The sequence below is a fragment of the Cherax quadricarinatus genome, chromosome 48 (genome assembly GCF_038502225.1).
Source record: "Cherax quadricarinatus isolate ZL_2023a chromosome 48, ASM3850222v1, whole genome shotgun sequence".
NCBI lineage: Eukaryota > Metazoa > Arthropoda > Malacostraca > Decapoda > Parastacidae > Cherax > Cherax quadricarinatus.
In genome coordinates this window covers 4,209,820-4,234,903 of record NC_091339.1, presented here as the reverse complement: position 1 = coordinate 4,234,903, position 25,084 = coordinate 4,209,820, and the positions used below count along the sequence as shown (strand labels likewise).

Sequence of the window (25,084 nt, the reverse complement as noted above, 5' to 3'; positions counted from 1 at the left end):
CTATAAGTCTTGGTATGGGGGAGTGTGAGGAAAAAGTTCAATAGATAGGAGTAGCGATGGAGTATATAGTAACAATAGTTTCATTGCCGGCTACTTGTTAAGGTGGGGTAAGTCTAGCTCCCGCTATCCCTTCCCCTCCTTCTTCCCCCCCAAAGGTGACGTGTGGGGCTCCGGTCCAAACAGTAATCACTAGACTCACAGCTCCCAGCACTACTGTAAGTACATGCCTGCCTTGTATTCTAGTGGATTTATTGCTTGAAAGCTTCACTTTTGACCAATAATAAACTTAGTCCTTTCAGTCTTGCTCTAAGTTGACTGTTGTAATAATCACCACATCTTCTAGGTATTGTACTTATCATGGAGAGTGATTTGTTTAGCAGTGGGTAGCCTGTCTATCTTTCCAGCTTGGATGACAGAGAGGGTCACCTGCCAATCAACGAGTAGAGTTGAAGGAGACGGACTAACGTTGTGAGATGTCCCAAATTTTGATCCACTTACCTGTTTGTGTATGCAAGTAGCAGGATATAACCCCTCATCATTGCAGTGGAGAAAACCTGCTTTCCTGTCATCTGGAAGGATTATTGAAAGCGACACCCCCCCATCATCAGCAACGGCTACGATTTCAACAACACGCAGTGTCACCAACACCTGACACCCACGTTTTATATACATTTATATTAGCGTTGAATTCAGTTATCATTTATATTTTTCATTTTCTTTAAAGTAGGATCAATATTTCATATTTAAGTGTTTTATATTTTATATTTTCTAAATAATAAAGTGTTTATGTTTGTCAGTTTTTGTTCTTTTTCTATTCATTAATTTTCCTGAGGAGGAGCCAGCCTTGGTAATACTGTCTGAAGTTGTTACAGAGCTGAGTAAGCCTTCACACACACTGAACACCATGATTATTGATAAACATTCTGTTGGGTTCTGTGGACACGTACAATGTAACTGGTCTCAAAATAAAGCCAATCACAGAACAGACCAATGTTACCACAGTAGAGTTTGTTTCTCTGTGGTCTGGTGAAGGACTGGGCCGGGGGGAGGGGCGCTGACCCCTGGGACATCCTCCAGGTAGGTAGACCACCTGACAAACCTTCCTTTGTATAATGTACATTATTGTACATCATACACATTATATAAATACGTCACAATGTATGTTATAGAAAGAGGAATTCCAGAGAGCCACGGCAGCGGGTAGGTATCAAGAGAGTGCGGGGACGTGTGAAGAGAGTGCGGGTACGTGTCAAGAGAGTGCGGGTACGTGTCAAGAGAGTGCGGGGACGCCAAGAGAGTGCGGGTACGTGTCAAGAGAGTGCGGGTACGTGTCAAGAGAGTGCGGGGACGCCAAGAGAGTGCGGGTACGTGTCAAGAGAGTGCGGGGACGCCAAGAGAGTGCGGGTACGTGTCAAGAGAGTGCGGGTACGTGTCAAGAGAGTGCGGGGACGCCAAGAGAGTGCGGGTACGTGTCAAGAGAGTGCGGGGACGTGTCAAGAGAGTGCGGGTACGTGTCAAGAGAGTGCGGGTACGTGTCAAGAGAGTGCGGGTACGTCAAGAGAGGGCGGGTACATACCTTCTCGTCGTAGAAGCCCGTGTCATCTGACCTCTGCTGGCCCAGCAGGCGGTCCGTCTCTTGGTCCGTGTCGCCATCATCTGTCAAGGAAAATTTAACACTTGAACATCTGGACACTTGAACATGTGAACACTTGAACATCTGAACACCTAAACATAAACATCGGTCTACGGGACATTAAAACATTTTACACAGAAACACAAAATAAAATCGACCTGAAAAATGGACATCAATGTCAGCATAACTGTGAAAAAATGTAAACTGTAATTAAGAGAAAATAGAGTGTACAGTGAGTGTACAGTGAGTGTACGAGGACACTGCAACAGTGTAGGTTCTTCCCACTATCACTTGCAGGACAGACATTAACGGCATGAAAATTAATTACTTTTAGCAGGTAACGGAGCTGGAAATTAAGCAGGAGAGATATTGACAGATTCTCAGGTTGTACCTGAATGATGATCCACACACCATGATACTACCATTAACCACTGGGAGACTACCATACTACCATAATACTACCATCAACCACTGGGAGACTACCATGATACTACCATTAACCACTGGGAGACTACCATACTACCATAATACTACCATCAACCACTGGGAGACTACCATGATACTACCATTAACCACTGGGAGACTACCATCAACCACTAGGAGACTACCATGATACTACCATTAACCACTGGGGGACTACCATACTACCATAATACTACCATCAACCACTGGGAGACTACCATGATACTACCATTAACCACTGGGAGACTACCATACTACCATAATACTACCATCAACCACTGGGAGACTACCATGATACTACCATTAACCACTGGGAGACTACCATCAACCACTAGGAGACTACCATGATACTACCATTAACCACTGGGGGACTACCATACTACCATAATACTACCATCAACCACTGGAAGACTACCATGATACTACCATTAACCACTGGGGGACTACCATAATACTACCATCAACCACTGGGAGACTACCACGATACTACCATCAACCACTGGGAGACTACCATGATACTACCATCGACCACTGGGAGACTACCATGATATTACCATCAACCACTGGGAGACAACCATGATACTACCATAAACCACTGGGAGACTACCATTATATTACCATCAACCACTGGGAGACTACCATTATATTACCATCAACCACTGGGAGACTACCATGCTACCATCAACCACTGGGAGACTACCATGATACTACCATGCTAAAATCAGCCACTGGGAGACTACAATAATACTACCATGCTAAAATCAACCACTGGGAAACTACCATGATATAAACCATTGGAAGACTACCATGATACTATCAACCATTGGGATATTACCATGATACAACTATTGTACCATCAATCACTTGAGGATTACCATGCTACCATCAACCACTGGGAGACCACCATGACACTACCATGCTAAAATCAACCACTGGGAGACAACCATGACACTACCATGCTACCATCAACCACTGGGAGACTATCATCATACTACCATCAATCACTGGGAGGCTACCATGATACCATCAACCACTGGGAGACTACCATGGTGCCATCAATCGCTGGAAGACTACCATGACACTACCATTTTACGATCAACCACTGGGAGACTACCATGCTACCATCAACCACTGGGAGACTACCATGCTACCATCAACCACTGGGAGACTACCATGCTACCATCAACCACTGGAAGACTACCATGCTACCATCAACCACTGGGAGACTACCATGCTACCATCAACCACTGGGAGACTACCATGCTACCATCAACCACTGGGAGACTACCATGGTACCATCAACCACTGGGAGACTACCATGCTACCATTAACCACTGGGAGACTACCGTGAAACTGCTATTCTACCATCCACTGGAGACTACCATCAACCACTGGGAGAATATCATGACAGTACCATACTGCCATCAACCACTGGGAGACTATTATAACAGTACCATGTTGCCATCAACCACTGAGAGACTACCATGATACTACCATGCTACATTCAGGAGAGGTGGCAAGTTAGGCACCATGGGAGGTGAAAGGGAACTAGGAGGCAACTGACGGGAAAAAGCCAGGGGGCAGGGGAGGGAGAGGGGAGGATGCAGGTGGGATGGGTGGGTAGGGGAAGGGGTGGGTAGGGGAAGGGGAGGGAGGGGGAAGGGGAGGGTAGGGGAAGGGATAGGAGGTGGGCAACAGGTGGTGTCTGGCTGAATGTTAACGAAACCATCAGTATAATGATGGGTGTGGCCACCACACCCACTGTGTCAACACTACACCCACTGTGTCAACACTACACCCACTGTGTCAACAATACACCCACTGTGTCAACACCACACCCACTGTGTCAACACTACACCCACTGTGTCAACACTACACCCACTGTGTCAACAATACACCCACTGTGTCAACACCACACCCACTGTGTCAACACTACACCCACTGTGTCAACACTACACCCACTGTGTCAACACCACACCCACTGTGTCAACACTACACCCACTGTGTCAACACTACACCCACTGTGTCAACACCACACCCACTGTGTCAACACTACACCCACTGTGTCAACACTACACCCACTGTGTCAACACTACACCCACTGTGTCAACACTACATCCACTGTGTCAACACCACTACACCCGCTTTGTCAACACCACTACACCCTCTGTGTCAATACCACTACACCCTCTGTGTCAACACCACTACACCCTCTGTGTCAACACCACTACACCCACTGTGTCAACACTACACCCGCTTTGCCAACACCACTACACCCACTGTGTCAACACCACTATACCCACTGTCAACACTACACCCACTGTGTCAACACCACTACACCCACTTTGTCAACAACACTACACCCACTGTGTCAACACCACTACACCCGCTTTGTCAACAACACTACACCCACTGTGTCAACACCACTACATCTACTGTCAACACTACACCCACTGTGTCAACACCACTACACCCACTGTGTCAACACCACTGCACCCACTGTGCCAACACCACCCCACCCACTGTGTCAACACCACACCCATTGTGTCAATACCAACCCACCCACTATGCCAACACTACACCCACTGAGTCAACACCACACCCACTGTGTCAACACTACACCCACTGTGTCAACACCACTACACCCACTTTGTCAACAACACTACACCCACTGTGTCAACACCACTACACCCGCTTTGTCAACAACACTACACCCACTGTGTCAACACCACTACATCTACTGTCAACACTACACCCACTGTGTCAACACCACTACACCCACTGTGTCAACACCACTGCACCCACTGTGCCAACACCACCCCACCCACTGTGTCAACACCACACCCATTGTGTCAATACCAACCCACCCACTATGCCAACACTACACCCACTGAGTCAACACCACACCCACTGTGTCAACACTACACCCACTGTGTCAACACCACTACTTCCATTGTGTCAACACCACTACACAAACTGTGTCAACACTACACCCACTGTGTCAACACCACACCCAATGAGTCACCACTGCACCCACTGTGTCAACAGCACCACACCCACTGTGCAAAAACTACACCCACAGTGTCAACACTACACCCACTGTGTTAAAACCACTACACCCGCTGTGTCAAAACCACTACGCCCACTGTGTCAACACTACACCCACTATGTCAACACCACTACACCCACTGTGTCAACACCGCCACACCCACTGTTTCAACACCACCACATCAACTGTGTCAACACCACTACACCCACTGTGTCAACATCACTTACCTGGGTGCAGTGGGTGTAGTGTACACTGATCTTACCTGAGTGTACTTGGTGTGGTGTACACTGGTCTCACTTGTGTGCACTGGGTGTAATGCACACTGGTCTTACTTCGGTGTAGTGTACACTGGTCTTACCTGGGCGTACTGGGTGTAGTGTACACTGGCCTTACCTGGGTGTACTGGGTGTAGTGTACACTGGTCTTACCTGGGTGTAGTGTACACTGGTCTTACCTGAGTGTACTGGGTGTAGCGTACACTGGTCTTACCTGGGTGTACTGGGTGTAGTGTACACTGGTCTTACCTGGGTGTACTGGGTGTAGTGTACATTGGTCTTACCTGGCTGTAGTGTACACTGGTCTCACCTGGGTGTAGTGTACACTGATCTTACCTGGGTGTACTGGGTGTACTGTACACTGGTCTTACCTGGGTGTACTGGGTGCTGGCGGGGTCTGGTAATAACAAGGGTCTCAGTGCCTACGGTAGCTGGGTGTACTGTACACTGGTCTTACCTGGGTGTACTGGGTGCTGGCGGGGTCTGGTAATAATAAGGGTCTTAGTGCCTACGGTAGCTGGGTGTACTGTACACTGGTCTTACCTGGGTGTACTGGGTGCTGGCGGGGTCTGGTAATAACAAGGGTCTTAGTGCCTACGGTAGCTGGGTGTACTGTACACAGGTCTTACCTGGGTGTACTGGGTGCTGGCGGGGTCTGGTAATAAGGGTCTTAGCGCCTACGGTAGCTGGGTGTATTGTACACTGGTCTTACCTGGGTGTACTGTACACTGGTCTTACCTGGGTGTACTGTACACCGGTCTTACCTGGGTGTACTGGGTGTAGTGTACACTGGTCTTACCTGAGTGTACTGGGTGTAGTGTAAATTGGTCTTACCTGGGTGTACTGGGTGCTGGCGGGGTCTGGTAATAACAAGGGTCTTAGTGCCTACGGAAGCTGGGTGTACTGTACACTGGTCTTACCTGGGTGTACTGGGTGCTGGCGAGGTCTGGTAATAACAAGGGTCTTAGTGCCTACAGTAGCTGGGTGTACTGTACACTGGTCTTACCTGGGTGTACTGGGTGCTGGCGGGGTCTGGTAATAACAAGGGTCTTAGTGCCTACAGTAGCTGGGTGTACTGTACACTGGTCTTACCTGGGTGTACTGGGTGCTGGCGGGGTCTGGTAATAACAAGGGTCTTAGTGCCTACAGTAGCTGGGTGTACTGTACACTGGTCTTACCTGGGTGTACTGGGTGCTGGCGGGGTCTGGTAATAACAAGGGTCTTAGTGCCTACAGTAGCTGGGTCACGGATGAGGTTGAGTTGTGCCAGACGCTGGACTAACCCCCCGTTCATCACTACCTCACCATCCCTGCAAGCACCTTTACCACACCATCACCAGGGCTATCACCACACCTCTCACCATCAATCGCTCCCCCTCCCCCTCCCTCAGTCACTGTACCTTCACTGTACCATCGTTTCACCGCAAAGTGCCATACTTTCAATTTTCACCAAACCCCAAATTTCGACGTCACTGCTTAACCCCTCACTGTTCTGTCACTGTTCCAAGTGTCAATATTTGAAGTGGCACTGTTTATAGTGTCACTATTAGCAAGTGGCACTGTTTATAGTGTCACTGTTAGCAAGTGTCACTGTTCCAAGTGTCAATATTTGAAGTGGCAATGTTTATAGTGTCACTATTAGCAAGTGGCACTGTTTATAGTGTCACTGTTCCAAGTGTCACTGCTTCAAGATTTACTGTTCCAAGTGTCACTGTCAAGTTTCACTGTTCCTCACTGTTTATTGCGTCACTCTCACTATAACTTCACCATTTTTAAATCCGGTCATCACACTTGTCATCACAACAATGGTTCACTTCACCGATGAACCTCTCCAAATTTTGAACGCACACGTGTTTAAACCTAAATCGGCTATTACAAAACACCTGAAAAATATTTTTTTAGCATCAGATGATATACAATGGTAAATTTAAAAACATACACAAATTAGAATAAAACACCTGCGTTATTTATGAAAAAACACCTGCACGAAAAAGAACACGTGACAAAGGAAAAAATACTTGCCCCCTAAAAATGTACTAATTAAAACTGAACACCTGTACTAATTAAAACTGAACACCTGTACTAATTAAAACTGAACACCTGTACTAATTAAAACTGAACACCTGTACTAATTAAAACTGAACACCTGTACTAATTAAAACTGAACACCTGTACTAATTTAGACCATTGATCAAGAAATATTCGGCAGTACACATACATAACTAAGCTCAACCTGACGACACTGGAGGACAGGAGACAGAGAGACAGAGTGAGGGAGACCAGGGGAAGGGGGGACATGATAACGACATATAAAATACTGCCAGGAATCGACAAGGTGGACAGAGACAAGACGTTCCAGAGATGGGACACAGAAACAAGGGGTCATAATTGGAAGTTGAAGACTCAGATGAGTCACAGGGATGTTAGGAAGTATTTCTTCAGTCACAAAGTTGTCAGGAAGTGGAACAGTCTGGCAAGTGAGGTAGTGGAGGCAGGTACCATACACAGCTTTAAGAAGGGGTTTGATAAAGCTCATGGAGCAGGGAAAGAGTGGACCTAGTAGCGACCAGTGAGGAGGCGGGGCCAGGAGCTATGAATCAACCACCCCTGCAGCCAGAATTGGGTGAGTACACAAACACACACACACACACACACACACACACACACACAATCGAAAAGTACCTTCGACAAACAGTAACTAACATAACATACCAAGCAACGAGTCATCACATTATTATCTCAGAGAAATTAAGTTATTTAATAATAACCTTCCTGTCTTATTTAATATCCAGTATGTAGTAAACATTCCCTAATATCCAGTGTGCAGTAAACATTTCCTAATATCCAGTGTGCAGTAAACATTTCCTAATATCCAGTGTGCAGTAAACATTTCCTAATATCCAGTGTGCAGTAAACATTTCCTAATATCCAGTGTGCAGTAAACATTTCCTAATATCCAGTGTGCAGTAAACATTCCCTAATATCCAGTGTGCAGTAAACATTTCCTAATATCCAGTGTGTAGTAAACATTCCCTAATATCCAGTGTGTAGTAAACATTCCCTAATATCCAGTGTGTAGTAAACATTTCCTAATATCCAGTGTGTAGTAAACATTCCCTAATATCCAGTGTGTAGTAAACATTCCCTAATATCCAGTGTGTAGTAAACATTCCCTAATATCCAGTGTGTAGTAAACATTCCTTAATGTGATGGACATCATTATAATTTAAAAAATGAAATAAAAAAAAGGAAATGCCTCTGTATCAGCGGATACAGTTCCAAGATGCAAAACAACCACAGGGGGAGTTGAATGATAGCTCTAGGCCTTTCGTGTCGCAATCAACACATCATCAGGAGCTTGCAAGAAAGAGGAGGAGGTCTCAGCAGATACAATCGCATGAAGCACAAAGGAACTTTGATATATATATGTCGTGCCGAATATGTAAAACTGGTCAATTAGCAAGAACTCATTTAAAATTAAGTCCTTTCTGAAATTTTCTCTTATACGTTTAAAGATATATTTTTTCATAAATGTTAATGTAAAAAATTTTAATTTTGCACCAAAAGAATCTTAGAAAACTTACCTAACCTTATTATACACACACACATATATATATATATATATATATATATATATATATATATATATATATATATATATAATATATATATATATTCAGTGAGGTCTATCTCTAACCTGACATACATTGAGAGTTTAGTCCTTATTGTAGTGCGTAAGGGTGAGATGCATCGTTACTGACCGAAGTACGGCAGATAGGCTTCAAACCACACAACCAAGGTAAATTGCCCCTGATATGATAGACTTAGCAGTGAGTAACATGTAGCGTACGGTAAACAAACACCTGAGTGACAATAACAAACACCTGAGTGACTGACAATAACAAACACCTGAGTGACTGACAATAACAAACACCTGAGTGACTGACAATAACAAACACCTGAGTGACTGACAACAACAAACACCTGAGAGTGACTGACAATAACAAACACCTGAGAGTGACTAACAATAACAAACACCTGAGAGTGACTAACAATAACAAACACCTGAGTGACTGACAATAACAAACACCTGAGAGTGACTGACAATAACAAACACCTGAGAGTGACTGACAATAACAAACACCTGAGTGACTGACAATAACAAACACCTGAGAGTGACTGACAATAACAAACACCTGAGAGTGACTGACAATAACAAACACCTGAGAGTGACTGACAATAACAAACACCTCAGAGTAACTAACAAAAACAAACACCTCAGAGAAACAAACAATAACAAACACCTGAGTGACTAACAATAACAAACACCTCAGAGTGACTAACAATAACAAACACCTCAGAGTGACTGACAATAACAAACACCTCAGAGTGACTAACAATAACAAACACCTCAGAGTGACTAACAATAACAAACACCTGAGTGACTAACAATAACAAACACCTCAGAGTGACTGACAATAACAAACACCTCAGAGTGACTAACAATAACAAACACCTCAGAGTGACTAACAATAACAAACACCTCAGAGTGACTAACAATAACAAACACCTCAGAGTGACTAACAATAACAAACACCTCAGAGTGACTAACAATAACAAACACCTGAGTGACTGACAATAACAAACACCTCAGAGTGACTAACAATAACAAACACCTCAGAGTGACTGACAATAACAAACACCTCAGAGTGACTGACAATAACAAACACCTCAGACTAACAATAACAAACACCTCAGAGTGACTAACAATAACAAACACCTCAGAGTGACTAACAATAACAAACACCTCAGAGTGACTGACAATAACAAACACCTCAGAGTGACTGACAATAACAAACACCTCAGAGTGACTAACAATAACAAACACCTCAGAGTGACTAACAATAACAAACACCTCAGAGTGACTAACAATAACAAACACCTCAGAGTGACTAACAATAACAAACACCTCAGACTAACAATAACAAACACCTCAGAGTGACTGACAATAACAAACACCTCAGAGTGACTAACAATAACAAACACCTCAGACTAACAATAACAAACACCTCAGAGTGACTAACAATAACAAACACCTCAGAGTGACTAACAATAACAAACACCTCAGAGTGACTGACAATAACAAACACCTCAGAGTGACTGACAATAACAAACACCTCAGAGTGACTAACAATAACAAACACCTCAGAGTGACTAACAATAACAAACACCTCAGAGTGACTAACAATAACAAACACCTCAGAGTAACTAACAATAACAAACACCTCAGAGTGACTAACAAAAACAAACACCTCAGAGTGGCTGACAATAACAAACACCTCAGAGTGACTAACAATAACAAACACCTCAGAGTAACTAACAATAACAAACACCTCAGAGTGACTAACAATAACAAACACCTCAGAGTGACTGACAATAACAAACACCTGAGTGACTAACAATAACAAACACCTCAGAGTGACTGACAATAACAAACACCTCAGAGTGACTAACAATAACAAACACCTGAGTGACTAACAATAACAAACACCTCAGAGTGACTGACAATAACAAACACCTCAGAGTAACTAACAAAAACAAACACCTCAGAGTGGCTGACAATAACAAACACCTCAGAGTGACTAACAATAACAAACACCTCAGAGTGACTAACAATAACAAACACCTGAGTGACTAACAATAACAAACACCTCAGAGTGACTGACAATAACAAACACCTCAGAGTAACTAACAAAAACAAACACCTCAGAGTGGCTGACAATAACAAACACCTCAGAGTGACTAACAATAACAAACACCTCAGAGTGACTGACAATAACAAACACCTCAGAGTAACTAACAAAAACAAACACCTCAGAGAAACAAACAATAACACCTCAGAGTGACTGACAATAACAAACACCTCAGAGTGACTGACAATAACAAACACCTCAGAGTGACTGACAATAACAAACACCTCAGAGTGACTAACAATAACAAACACCTCAGAGTGACTGACAATAACAAACACCTCAGAGTGGCTGACAATAACAAACACCTCAGAGTGACTAACAATAACAAACACCTCAGAGTAACTGACAAAACTAACACCTGAGTGACTAACAATAAGAAACACCTGAGTGACTGACAACAACAAACACCTGAGAGTGACTGACAATAACAAACACCTCAGAGTGACTAACAATAACAAACACCTCAGAGTGACTAACAATAACAAACACCTCAGAGTGACTGACAATAACAAACACCTCAGAGTGACTAACAATAACAAACACCTCAGAGTGACTAACAATAACAAACACCTCAGAGTGACTGACAATAACAAACACCTCAGAGTGACTAACAATAACAAACACCTCAGAGTGACTAACAATAACAAACACCTCAGAGTGACTAACAATAACAAACACCTGAGTGACTAACAATAACAAACACCTCAGAGTGACTAACAATAACAAACACCTCAGAGTGACTAACAATAACAAACACCTGAGTGACTAACAATAACAAACACCTCAGAGTGACTGACAATAACAAACACCTCAGAGTGACTAACAATAACAAACACCTGAGTGACTAACAATAACAAACACCTCAGAGTGACTAACAATAACAAACACCTCAGAGTGACTAACAATAACAAACACCTCAGAGTGACTAACAATAACAAACACCTCAGAGTGACTAACAATAACAAACACCTCAGAGTGACTAACAATAACAAACACCTCAGAGTGACTAACAATAACAAACACCTCAGAGTGACTAACAATAACAAACACCTCAGAGTGACTAACAATAACAAACACCTCAGAGTGACTAACAATAACAAACACCTCAGAGTGACTAACAATAACAAACACCTCAGAGTGACTGACAATAACAAACACCTCAGAGTGACTAACAATAACAAACACCTCAGAGTGACTAACAATAACAAACACCTCAGAGTGACTAACAATAACAAACACCTCAGAGTGACTAACAATAACAAACACCTCAGAGTGACTAACAATAACAAACACCTCAGAGTGACTAACAATAACAAACACCTCAGAGTGACTAACAATAACAAACACCTGAGTGACTAACAATAACAAACACCTCAGAGTGACTAACAATAACAAACACCTCAGAGTGACTAACAATAACAAACACCTCAGAGTGACTAACAATAACAAACACCTGAGTGACAATCAGAGTGACTAACAATAACAAACACCTGAAACAAACACTCAGAGTGACTACAATAACAAACACCTCAGAGTGACTAACAATAACAAACACCTGAGTGACTAACAATAACAAACACCTCAGAGTGACTAACAATAACAAACACCTCAGAGTGACTAACAATAACAAACACCTCAGAGTGACTAACAATAACAAACACCTGAGTGACTAACAATAACAAACACCTCAGAGTGACTAACAATAACAAACACCTCAGAGTGACTAACAATAACAAACACCTCAGAGTGACTAACAATAACAAACACCTCAGAGTGACTAACAATAACAAACACCTCAGAGTGACTAACAATAACAAACACCTCAGAGTGACTAACAATAACAAACACCTCAGAGTGACTAACAATAACAAACACCTCAGAGTGACTGACAATAACAAACACCTCAGAGTAACTAACAATAACAAACACCTCAGAGTGACTAATAATAACAAACACCTCAGAGTGACTGACAATAACAAACACCTCAGAGTGACTGACAATAACAAACACCTCAGAGTGACTAACAATAACAAACACCTGAGTGACTAACAATAACAAACACCTCAGAGTGACTGACAATAACAAACACCTCAGAGTGACTGACAATAACAAACACCTCAGAGTGACTAACAATAACAAACACCTCAGAGTGACTAATAATAACAAACACCTCAGAGCAACAAACAACAAACACCTCAGAGCAACAAACAAGAACAAACATCTCAGAGCAAGAAACAACAACAAACACCTCAGAGCAACAAACAAGAACAAACACCTCAGAGCAACAAACAAGAACAAACACCTCAGAGCAACAAACAATAACAAACACCTTCAAGCATCCATCAGAACAAAAAGTGTTTTGGATATTTATACAGAGCTGAGACGACGCTAGCCAGAACCAAGCTCAACCCTCAGAACAAAAATCTTGAGAGTACAATACAGCAGGTAACAAGTACTCAGTAAGATACAGTACAATACAGCAGGTAACAAGTACTCAGTAAGATACAGTACAATACAGCAGGTAACAAGTACTCAGTAAGATACAGTACAATACAGCAGGTAACAAGTACTCAGTAAGATGTAATACAATACAGCAGGTAACAAGTACTCAGTAAGATACAGTACAATACAGCAGGTAACAAGTACTCAGTAAGATACAGTACAATACAGCAGGTAACAAGTACTCAGTAAGATACAGTACAATACAGCAGGTAACAAGTACTCAGTAAGATACAGTACAATACAGCAGGTAACAAGTACTCAGTAAGATACAGTACAAAACAGCAGGTAACAAGTACTCAGTAAGATACAGTACAAAACAGCAGGTAACAAGTACTCAGTAAGATACAGTACAATACAGCAGGTAACAAGTACTCAGTAAGATGCAGTACAATACAGTAAGCAACAAGTACTCAGTAAGATACAGTACAATACAGCAGGTAACAAGTACTCAGTAAGATACAGTACAAAACAGCAGGTAACAAGTACTCAGTAAGATACAGTACAAAACAGCAGGTAACAAGTACTCAGTAAGATACAGTACAATACAGCAGGTAACAAGTACTCAGTAAGATACAGTACAAAACAGCAGGTAACAAGTACTCAGTAAGATACAGTACAATACAGCAGATAACAAGTACTCAGTAAGATGCAGTACAATACAGCAGGTAACAAGTACTCAGTAAGATGCAGTACAATACAGTAAGCAACAAGTACTCAGTAAGATACAGTACAAAACAGCAGGTAACAAGTACTCAGTAAGATACAGTACAATACAGCAGATAACAAGTACTCAGTAAGATACAGTACAATACAGCAGATAACAAGTACTCAGTAAGATACAGTACAAAACAGCAGGTAACAAGTACTCAGTAAGATACAGTACAATACAGCAGATAACAAGTACTCAGTAAGATGCAGTACAATACAGCAGGTAACAAGTACTCAGTAAGATACAGTACAAAACAGCAGGTAACAAGTACTCAGTAAGATACAGTACAATACAGCAGATAACAAGTACTCAGTAAGATACAGTACAAAACAGCAGGTAACAAGTACTCAGTAAGATACAGTACAATACAGCAGATAACAAGTACTCAGTAAGATACAGTACAAAACAGCAGGTAACAAGTACTCAGTAAGATGCAGTACAATACAGCAGATAACAAGTACTCAGTAAGGTTTATGTCAAGACAGCAACAGAGCACAACAGGACAGACCTGGTTGTTCGGTCACAGCAGCCATGTGACCACTAGCAGTGACTGGCGACACCTCAACACACACACTGACCATATCTCTTAAGACTTAAGGTTATCTGCTCTCGATATCTCTCCTGATTACCTTATCTCTCCAACATTGTCTTTACCTCCTCAAGCTTACTCATCACAACTACACATCTCACTCCCAGGCTACAGGCATCACTGTCTGTACTGCCATTACCGTACTTTCAAGAAAGGTATCCCAGTATTGCATAACCCCAGCCCTATGTACGTGAATGATCCAGGAATGTATCCTAGTATTGCATAACCCCAGCCCCTTGTATCTCAATGATCCAGGAAGGTATCCCAGTATTGCATAACCCTAGCCCCATGTACCTCAATACAGGCGGCTGGAACAGTACAGAATGAGGCAGTAGTTGACAATACAGTTAGATGTTAGTTTTAAAGCTTTCAAGATAATGGGAAGAGACACAGAAAATATAAATTAAGACACAGACGGTGTAAATTTACTTCGAACTTTTCAACGAGACAAATACTGTAAAACACACAAGCACACTAAACTTGAAGTCGCTCAGAAGGTTGCAGTGTGAAGTAATCAGCAGGGAAGTGTTGAAGCTGATCAGGTGCCACACTCAGAAATTATCGAAAAGAATTTTTTTTTTTCAAATCTCTTGTAAAATCAAGCCAAGAGGGAGTTACACAGGTCAATATCAATCCAGTCAAGGAAGTGAGAAAGTCGTATGTATGTATATCATAAAAGTTATTAACATGAGTGTTAATAACACACACATGTTAACCACACATACATGTAAAGTTTATTAAAGTTATAACCAAATAAAGTCAAACACTGTGACTTATTTCTGACCACGAGAAACTTTCTCTTATTGCTTCACACTAAACAATTTTATTAATAAAATTGTTACAGGATAACTTACACAACCTAACATTGTTTACCTCGAGGAAAACACGTCAACAGTGAAAGTTTAAAACCTACCAGATGATGCATTTTCCAGTTACTGCACAGAATCCTCCCCAAAATTTGTGCCTACACAGCCTTGACCCCACGGAACTTTCCATCCATCTTACACGATACATCAACCATTGACGACTGATGACCTTCACAACTGTTGATACATCAACCATTGACGACTGATGACCTTCACAACTGTTGATACATCAACCATTGACGACTGATGACCTTCACAACTGTTGATACATCAACCATTGACGACTGACGACCTTCACAACTGTTGATACATCAACCATTGACGACTGACGACCTTCACAACTGTTGATACATCAACCATTGACGACTGATGACCTTCACAACTGTTGATACATCAACCATTGACGACTGACGACCTTCACAACTGTTGATACATCAACCATTGACGACTGACGACCTTCACAACTGTTGATACATCAACCATTGACGACTGATGACCTTCACAACTGTTGATACATCAACCATTGACGGCTGATGACCTTCACAACTGTTGATACATCAACCATTGACGACTGACGACCTTCACAACTGTTGATACATCAACCATTGACGACTGATGACCTTCACAACTGTTGATACATCAACCATTGACGACTGACGACCTTCACAACTGTTGATACATCAACCATTGACGACTGATGACCTTCACAACTGTTGATACATCAACCATTGACGGCTGATGACCTTCACAACTGTTGATACATCAACCATTGACGACTGACGACCTTCACAACTGTTGATACATCAACCATTGACGACTGATGACCTTCACAACTGTTGATACATCAACCATTGACGACTGATGACCTTCACAACTGTTGATACATCAACCATTGACGACTGATGACCTTCACAACTGTTGATACATCAACCATTGACGACTGACGACCTTCACAACTGTTGATACATCAACCATTGACGACTGACGACCTTCACAACTGTTGATACATCAACCATTGACGACTGATGACCTTCACAACTGTTGATACATCAACCATTGACGACTGATGACCTTCCTAACTGTTGATACATCAACCATTGACGACTGATGACCTTCACAACTGTTGATACATCAACCATTGAAGACTAATGACCTTCACAACTGTTGATACATCAACCATTGAAGACTGATGACCTTCACAACTGTTGATGCATCAACCATTGACGACTGATGACCGATGACCTTCACAACTGTCATCTTTTAAATCAAAGGAAAGCGGTAAACCCGTAGGGGTCATGTAGCTTCTCTGGAATTAGTCATTCAAATTCGACCGAAGCAAGGGTAGAAGATAAGTCCGGTTCCTTGGATCAAGATCCCCTCAGCAGCAGCAAGACGAAATAATACAGCAATGTCACCAACACACTGTATTAAATACACCAACATCATTCTGGGTGGGTTATACAGTAGTCTCCAACTATCACAGTAGTCTCCAACTATCACAGGAGTCTCCAACTATCACAGGAGTCTCCAACTATCACAGGAGTCTCCAACTATCACAGTAGTCTCCAACTATCACAGGAGTCTCCAACTATCACAGGAGTCTCCAACTATCACAGGAGTCTCCAACTACCACAGGAGAGTCTCCAACTATCACAGGAGAGTCTCCAACTATCACAGGAGAGTCTCCAACTATCACAGTAGTCTCCAACTATCACAGTAGTCTCCAACTATCACAGGAGTCTCCAACTATCACAGGAGTCTCCAACTATCACAGGAGTCTCCAACTATCACAGGAGTCTCCAACTATCACAGGAGTCTCCAACTATCACAGTAGTCTCCAACTACCACAGGAGAGTCTCCAACTATCACAGGAGAGTCTTCAACTATCACAGTAGTCTCCAACTATTACAGAAGTCTCCAACTATCACAGGAGAGTCTCCAACTATCACAGGACTCTCCAACTATCACAGGAGTCTCCAACTATCACAGTAGTCTCCAACTATCACAGGAGAGTCTCCAACTATCACAGGAGTCTCCAACTATCACAGTAGTCTCCAACTATCACAGGAGTCTCCAACTATCACAGGAGTCTCCAACTATCACAGTAGTCTCCAACTATCACAGGAGAGTCTCCAACTATCACAGTAGTCTCCAAGTATCACAGGAGTCTCCATCACAGGAGTCTCCAGTCTCCAACTATCACAGGAGTCTCCAGTCTCCAACTATCACAGGAGTCTCCAACTATCACAGTAGTCTCCAACTATCACAATAGTCTCCAACTATCACAGGAGTCTCCAAATATCACAGGAGAGTCTCCAACTATCACAGGAGTCTCCAACTATCACAGGAGTCTCCAACTATCACAGGAGTCTCCAACTATCACAGTAGTCTCCAACTATCACAGTAGTCTCCAACTATCACAGGAGTCTCCAACTATCACAGGAGAGTCTCCAACTATCACAGAGGAGTCTCCAACTATCCCAGGAGAGTCTCCAACTATCACAGGAGTCTCCAACTACCACAGGAGAGTCTCCAACTATCACAGGAGAGTCTCCAACTATCACAGGAGTCTCCAACTATCACAGGAGTCTCCAACTATCACAGGAGTCTCCAACTATCACAGGAGTCTCCAACTATCACAGTAGTCTCCAACTATCACAGGAGTCTCCATCACAGGAGTCTCCAACTATCACAGGAGTCTCCAACTATCACAGTAGTCTCCAACTATCACAGGAGTCTCCAACTATCACAGGAGTCTCCAACTATCACAGTAGTCTCCAACTATCACAGTAGTCTCCAACTATCACAGTAGTCTCCAACTATCACAGGAGTCTCCAACTATCACAGTAGTCTCCAACTATCACAGTAGTCTCCAACTATCACAGGAGAGTCTCCAACTATCACAGGAGAGTCTCCAACTATCACAGGAGTCTCCAACTATCACAGGAGAGTCTCCAACTATCACAGGAGAGTCTCCAACTATCACAGGAGTCTCCAACTATCACAGGAGTCTCCAACTATCACAGCAGAGTCTCCAACTATCACAGGGGAGTCTCCAACTATCACAGGGGAGTCTCCAACTATCACAGGAGAGTCTCCAACTATTACAGGGGAGTCTCCAACTATCACAGGAGAGTCTCCAACTATCACAGGAGTCTCCAACTATCACAGAGAGTCTCCAACTATCACAGGAGCCTCCAACTATCACAGTAGTCTCCAGCAATCACAGTAGTCTCCAACTATCACAGGAGTCTCCAACTATCACAGCAGAGTCTCCAACTATCACAGGAGTGTCTCCAACTATCACAGGGGAGTCTCCAATTATCACAGGAGTGTCTCCAACTATCACAGGAGAGTCTCCAACTATCACAGGAGTCTCCAATTATCACAGGAGAGTCTCCAACTATCACAGGAGAGTCTCCAACTATCACAGGAGAGTCTCCAACTATCAGAGGGAAGCAAGATCTGGTAATGACCTTCGTAACGTTTTATAGAGATCATCCACCAGTGACAGTAGCGCCATCAGAGATCATCCACCAGTGACAGTAGCGCCATCAGAGATCATCCACCAGTGACAGTAGCGCCATCAGAGATCATCCACCAGTGACAGTAGCGCCATCAGAGATCATCCACCAGTGACAGTAGCGCCATTAATCTTCAAGATACATTACACAAATACTGAAAATTTGAAGCCTATCGAGTATTGTATTCTCGAGTAATAAACGAAAATGTAGCGAAACAGTGTATAGTCTCGTTATTACAAAGGGAAACAATTTGCTTAACAAAACTGACAAAGTGCACAGAGGTCAAAGTAAGCGACAAGTTGTTATAAAAAAGCACATCAGTGGTAAAAGTTTGAAGTCGATCGGACAAGCTATTCTCCAATAATTAATCTGATTCTCCAAGTTTTTTTCAAATATACTGTACAGCAAAATTTCGAATTTGCACCAGCTAGGTCTGAACTTATGGGTTATAATTCTTATTACAGAATACATCGTCAATAATAGTTTGAAGCCAGTCAGAAGCAGCATTAACTAGCAGCGTGAACCTTATGTTCAAGACAACACAACAGTGGTGAAAATTTGAAGTCGATCAGACGAGTCATTCTCTAGTTACGACAAGAATACCAATGATTTCAAACCATTTTTTTCTCTTTTAGTACATCAACAAATTTTGCAAGACACGAAGGAGACTTAAGAGGTAATATCGTGAACCTCAGCTGCAGCAGCAGTCAGTAAATACTGAAGGTGTTCAGACCAGGTCAACTAAAATTTATTTAACATGAATAAAAACATCCCATAATTTTGCCAGACACAATAGTCAGAGTTGCTGCTGCTACACTCCTCAGTTTTACTCTCCAACCTCGTCTAAATTTTAAGCAGCTTTTGTCTAAGTTAGAAGCTCCACCACTGAGGATTTTGCAAGTTATTCCAGTCATTCCAAGACGCTGGCAATGTCTTCAACAACTCTGGTCACAGCGCAGGTGGAACATGCCAGTTGGTCCAAGAATTTGGTCCTCGTTACCGTACACAAGTGTTGAAAAAATCTGAAGCCGATTGGATGAGGCATTCCCGAGTTGTGAGCGAAATAAAAATCACAAAGTCGGAGGAAGAAGAAAAGGAAAAAAATAAATTCAGCCACCTTATTAAAGGCCCTTCTTCAGGGCTGCCTAATTACCCTCATTAACTTAATTGACAGTAATAACAACCGACGCATTGAAAATATATTATGAAGAGGATAATAAATTGTTGGCAAAATCCTGCGATAACAATGACATAAATGAAGGAAATAAAGAAAGAAATTAATGGTAGAATTTAATGCAAGAAGAATATTAATCATTAAAACAATGAACCTCTGAACCTTCCAAGTAGAACACTTGATTTAAGTTCAGATTATATAGTAATAGACGCATAATTTACATAATTTTTTTTATTTCCACCTAAAGTGATTATTATTATTATCAAAAGTGGCAGTAGTAGTAGTAGTGTACAGACAAGTAAACCCCTCTGGAGTTTACTTGTCTGTATACAACTACAGTGGAACCACTAGTGGTCCCCAGCATCATTAGTAGCCTGGGACTGTGGTCTGAAACCACTAGTGGTCCCAGACCCTCATTAGAGCATTAAGGGAAACGCCATTATCGCTGGCGGCCAGGAACATTATTCTTGATTATGATCTGACGAGTGAGTCGCAGTCTTGAAAAACCTTCAACACCGAACTTAACACCCAACAAACCCTTTATATATATATATATATATATATATATATATATATATATATATATATATATATATATATATATATATATATATATATATATATATATATATATATTATATCGTCGAATAGGTAAAATTGGTCAATTAGCAAGAACTCATTTAAAATTAATCCCTTTCTAAAATTTTCTCTTATACCTTAGATAAACTAGATGAATATGACCTTAGATGAACTATTAAGAACAACTATGTGACCTTAGATAAATTATGAACAACCACATGACCTTAAAGGAACTAATGAAACAAAGCCTTAAGGAGACACCTTAAGTGTGAGTATTCTTAATGTTCTGAAGAACTTGCTACACCTCTCTAAAGTTAATTAACCTTCCCTAATTAGAACAAGCAAATTAGTCTTTCCCAATCATACAGACTAATAGGTATAAAATGTAGCCCAACTTGCTCTAACTTCCTCTTATTTTTTTCACAGCTTTCAGTTTTCAAAGTCTTCTGTTATCACGGTTTTCAGTTTTCACAGTTTGCCGATGAAATGTGTCAGCTGAAGAGTGAAGTGCTGAAGTTACTACTAATAACTGGCCAGGATAACGGACAGTTCAGTCCATTAACGGTAAGAGACGAGTCATCATAATTACTGAGTGTCAGCAAGACTTCTTGGAGACTGAGATCTGCTGACACTCAGGGAGATGTAATTATTTTTAACTGTCTGGAAGATGAAATAATCAGACACAGCAGAACACAGAGTTACTCCATGAGAGAGTTACCAGATTTTTTTGCCAGAATTATTGTACAATGTTCACAAAATTATATCATATATTAAGCTGATAATTAAACTGTTCTGAATTACCATATTCAAGAAACATCTGCAATAGAGATGTTTTTAAATAATTAAAAGAAAAAGATCAATTGCATGCAACGAGTTCAAACTGTGACGTCTATCAATTTGATAGACACATCAACCCAAAATTTGCTGGAAAAAATTGAGTTGAGGATTGTCGTACACCAGATCAACTTGAAGTTATAATAATAACTTTAGGACTGTTTATATGAATAAATATGAAAGATCAAATTAAGGAAGAAAAACACACAAATATTCTGGTTTAACGTATAACTAACAGGTGAAACTGAGCTGGAGAATATTGAGAGAACCTTCACAACTTGTATACACTCAGTCCGGCACCTAAATTACGGGGAGCACTTCAAGTCCCTAGAACTATACAACTTAGCACTTAAGTGAGACAGATACATCACAATCTACACCTGAAAGGTATTGGAGAGATTTGTTGCAAACCTGCAGCCAGAGTTGCTGTTCATGAACACGAGAGGTTTGGCAGACGGAGGACATTACCACCAATGAAAAGCAGGAGAGCGTTGAATACACTGGGAGAGAACTCAATAAGTGTTAAGGGACCACGACTCTTCAACATCCTCCCTTCTTACATACAAGGGAATACCAACAACCCCCTAGTTGCCTTCAAGAGGACACTCGACAGCTTCCTCAAAACAGTTCCTAATCAGCCGGTTAGTGGTGCGGACACTGGCCTGCGGGGCGGGGGGCACCAACAGCCTAATCGATCAGGCCAACAACTAGGAGGCCTGGTCTGGAACCGGGCCGCGGGGGCGGTGACCTACAGAAACGACCTCAGGTAATGATTAGCGTCATCATTTACATAAAATACAGTGACTCGTTATTCCTCAGAGCAGCGACCATCACTGAGGAGTTCAGTCTTATACAGGATATTAGCAAGTTATTATGTAACACTGTTAGTAAGTCACCAAGTAACACTGTTAGTAAGTCACCAAGTAACACTATTAGTAAGTTACCAAGTAACACTGTTAGTAAGTCACCAAGTAACACTGTTAGTAAGTCACCAAGTAACACTGTTAGTAAGTCACCAAGTAACACTGTTAGTAAGTCACCAAGTAACACTGTTAGTAAGTTACCAAGTAACACTGTTAGTAAGTCACCAAGTAACACTGTTAGTAAGTCAACAAGTAACACTGTTAGTAAGTCACCAAGTAACACTGTTAGTAAGTCACCAAGTAACACTGTTAGTAAGTCACCAAGTAACACTGTTAGTAAGTCACCAAGTAACACTGTTAGTAAGTCACCAAGTAACACTGTTAGTAAGTCACCAAGTAACACTGTTAGTAAGTCACCAAGTAACACTGTTAGTAAGTCACCAAGTAACACTGTTAGTAAGTTACCAAGTAACACTGTTAGTAAGTCACCAAGTAACACTGTTAGTAAGTCACCAAGTAACACTGTTAGTAAGTCACCAAGTAACACTGTTAGTAAGTCACCAAGTAACACTGTTAGTAAGTCACCAAGTAACATTGTTAGTAAGTCACCAAGTAACACTGTTAGTAAGTCACCAAGTAACACTGTTAGTAAGTCACCAAGTAACACTGTTAGTAAGTCACCAAGTAACACTGTTAGTAAGTTACCAAGTAACACTGTTAGTAAGTCACCAAGTAACACTGTTAGTAAGTCACCAAGTAACACTGTTAGTGACTCACCAAGTAACACTTAGTAAGTCACCAAGTAACACTGTTAATAAGTCACCAAGTAACAATGTTAGTAAGTTGCCAAGTAACACTGTTAATAAGTCACCAAGTAACAATGTTAGTAAGTCACCAAGTAACACTTAGTAAGTCACCAAGTAACACTGTTAATAAGTCACGAAGGAACACTGTTAGTAAGTCACCAAGTAACACTTAGTAAGTCACGAAGTAACACTGTTAATAAGTCACCAAGTAACAATGTTAGTAAGTCACCAAGTAACACTGTTAGTAAGTCACCAAGTAACACTGTTAGTAAGTCACCAAGTAACACTGTTAGTAAGTTACCAAGTAACACTGTTAGTAAGTCACCAAGTAATACTGTTAGTAAGTCACCAAGTAACACTGTTAGCAAGACACTTGTACATCACAACACAGGTGACCACCTTGTACATCACAAGACAGGTGACCACCTTGTACATCACAAGACAGGTGACCACCTTGTACATCACAACACAGGTGACCACCTTGTACATCACAACACAGGTGACCACCTTGTACATAACAACACAGGTGACCACCTGGTACATCACAACACAGGTGACCACCTTGTACATCACAAGACAGGTGACCACCTTGTACATCACAACACAAATGACCACCTTGTACATCACAACACAGGTGACCACCTTGTACATCACAACACAGGTGACCACCTTGTACATCACAACACAGGTGACCACCTTGTACATCACAACACAGGTGACCACCTTGTACATCACAACACAGGTGACCACCTTGTACATCACAACACAGGTGACCACCTTGTACATCACAACACAGGTGACCACCTTGTACATCACAACACAGGTGACCACCTTGTACATCACAACACAGGTGACCACCTTGTACATCACAACACAGGTGACCACTTGTACATCACAACACAGGTGACCACCTTGTACATCACAACACAGGTGACCACCTTGTACATCACAACACAGGTGACCACCTTGTACATCACAACACAGGTGACCACCTTGTACATCACAAGACAGGTGACCACCTTGTACATCACCACACAGGTGACCACCTTGTACATCACAACACAGGTGACCACCTTGTACATCACAACACAGGTGACCACCTTGTACATCACAACACAGGTGACCACCTTGTACATCACAACACAGGTGACCACCTTGTACATCACAACACAGGTGACCACCTTGTACATCACAACACAGGTGACCACCTTGTACATCACCACACAGGTGACCACCTTGTACATCACAACACAGGTGACCACCTTGTACATCACAACACAGGTGACCACCTTGTACATCACAACACAGGTGACCACCTTGTACATCACAACACAGGTGACCACCTTGTACACAGGTAAACATTCTATTTTAACTGAACTCAATATTTTTTCTAAATAAACATCACATGTTAAGGAATGAATCACAAAAGCATGAAAATGCTGACACGTCAGCAAGCAGGCTGACACG

General features: G+C 41.9%; 1 protein-coding gene across 8 annotated transcripts in view; it reads right to left on the bottom strand.

Moving 5' to 3' along the window:
* LOC128696147 (protein lin-10) overlaps positions 1–25,084 on the bottom strand; it is a 921,476-nt gene that overhangs the window by 519,069 nt on the left and 377,323 nt on the right. For 4 of the 8 annotated variants that reach the window (XM_053787270.2, XM_053787272.2, XM_053787274.2 and 1 more), the window contains exons 1-3: positions 14,891–14,967; positions 6,598–7,301; positions 1,577–1,656 (exon numbers count right to left, since the gene is read on the bottom strand). In XM_053787270.2, the coding sequence (XP_053643245.2) occupies positions 1,577–1,656; positions 6,598–6,712 (195 nt within the window). In that variant the 5' untranslated portion in view covers positions 6,713–7,301; positions 14,891–14,967. Of the gene's footprint in view, positions 1–1,576; positions 1,657–5,790; positions 5,839–6,597; positions 7,302–14,890; positions 14,968–25,084 lie in introns of those variants that run through there. The other 4 variants (XM_053787271.2, XM_053787273.2, XM_053787277.2 and 1 more) reach the window with 4 other exon arrangements.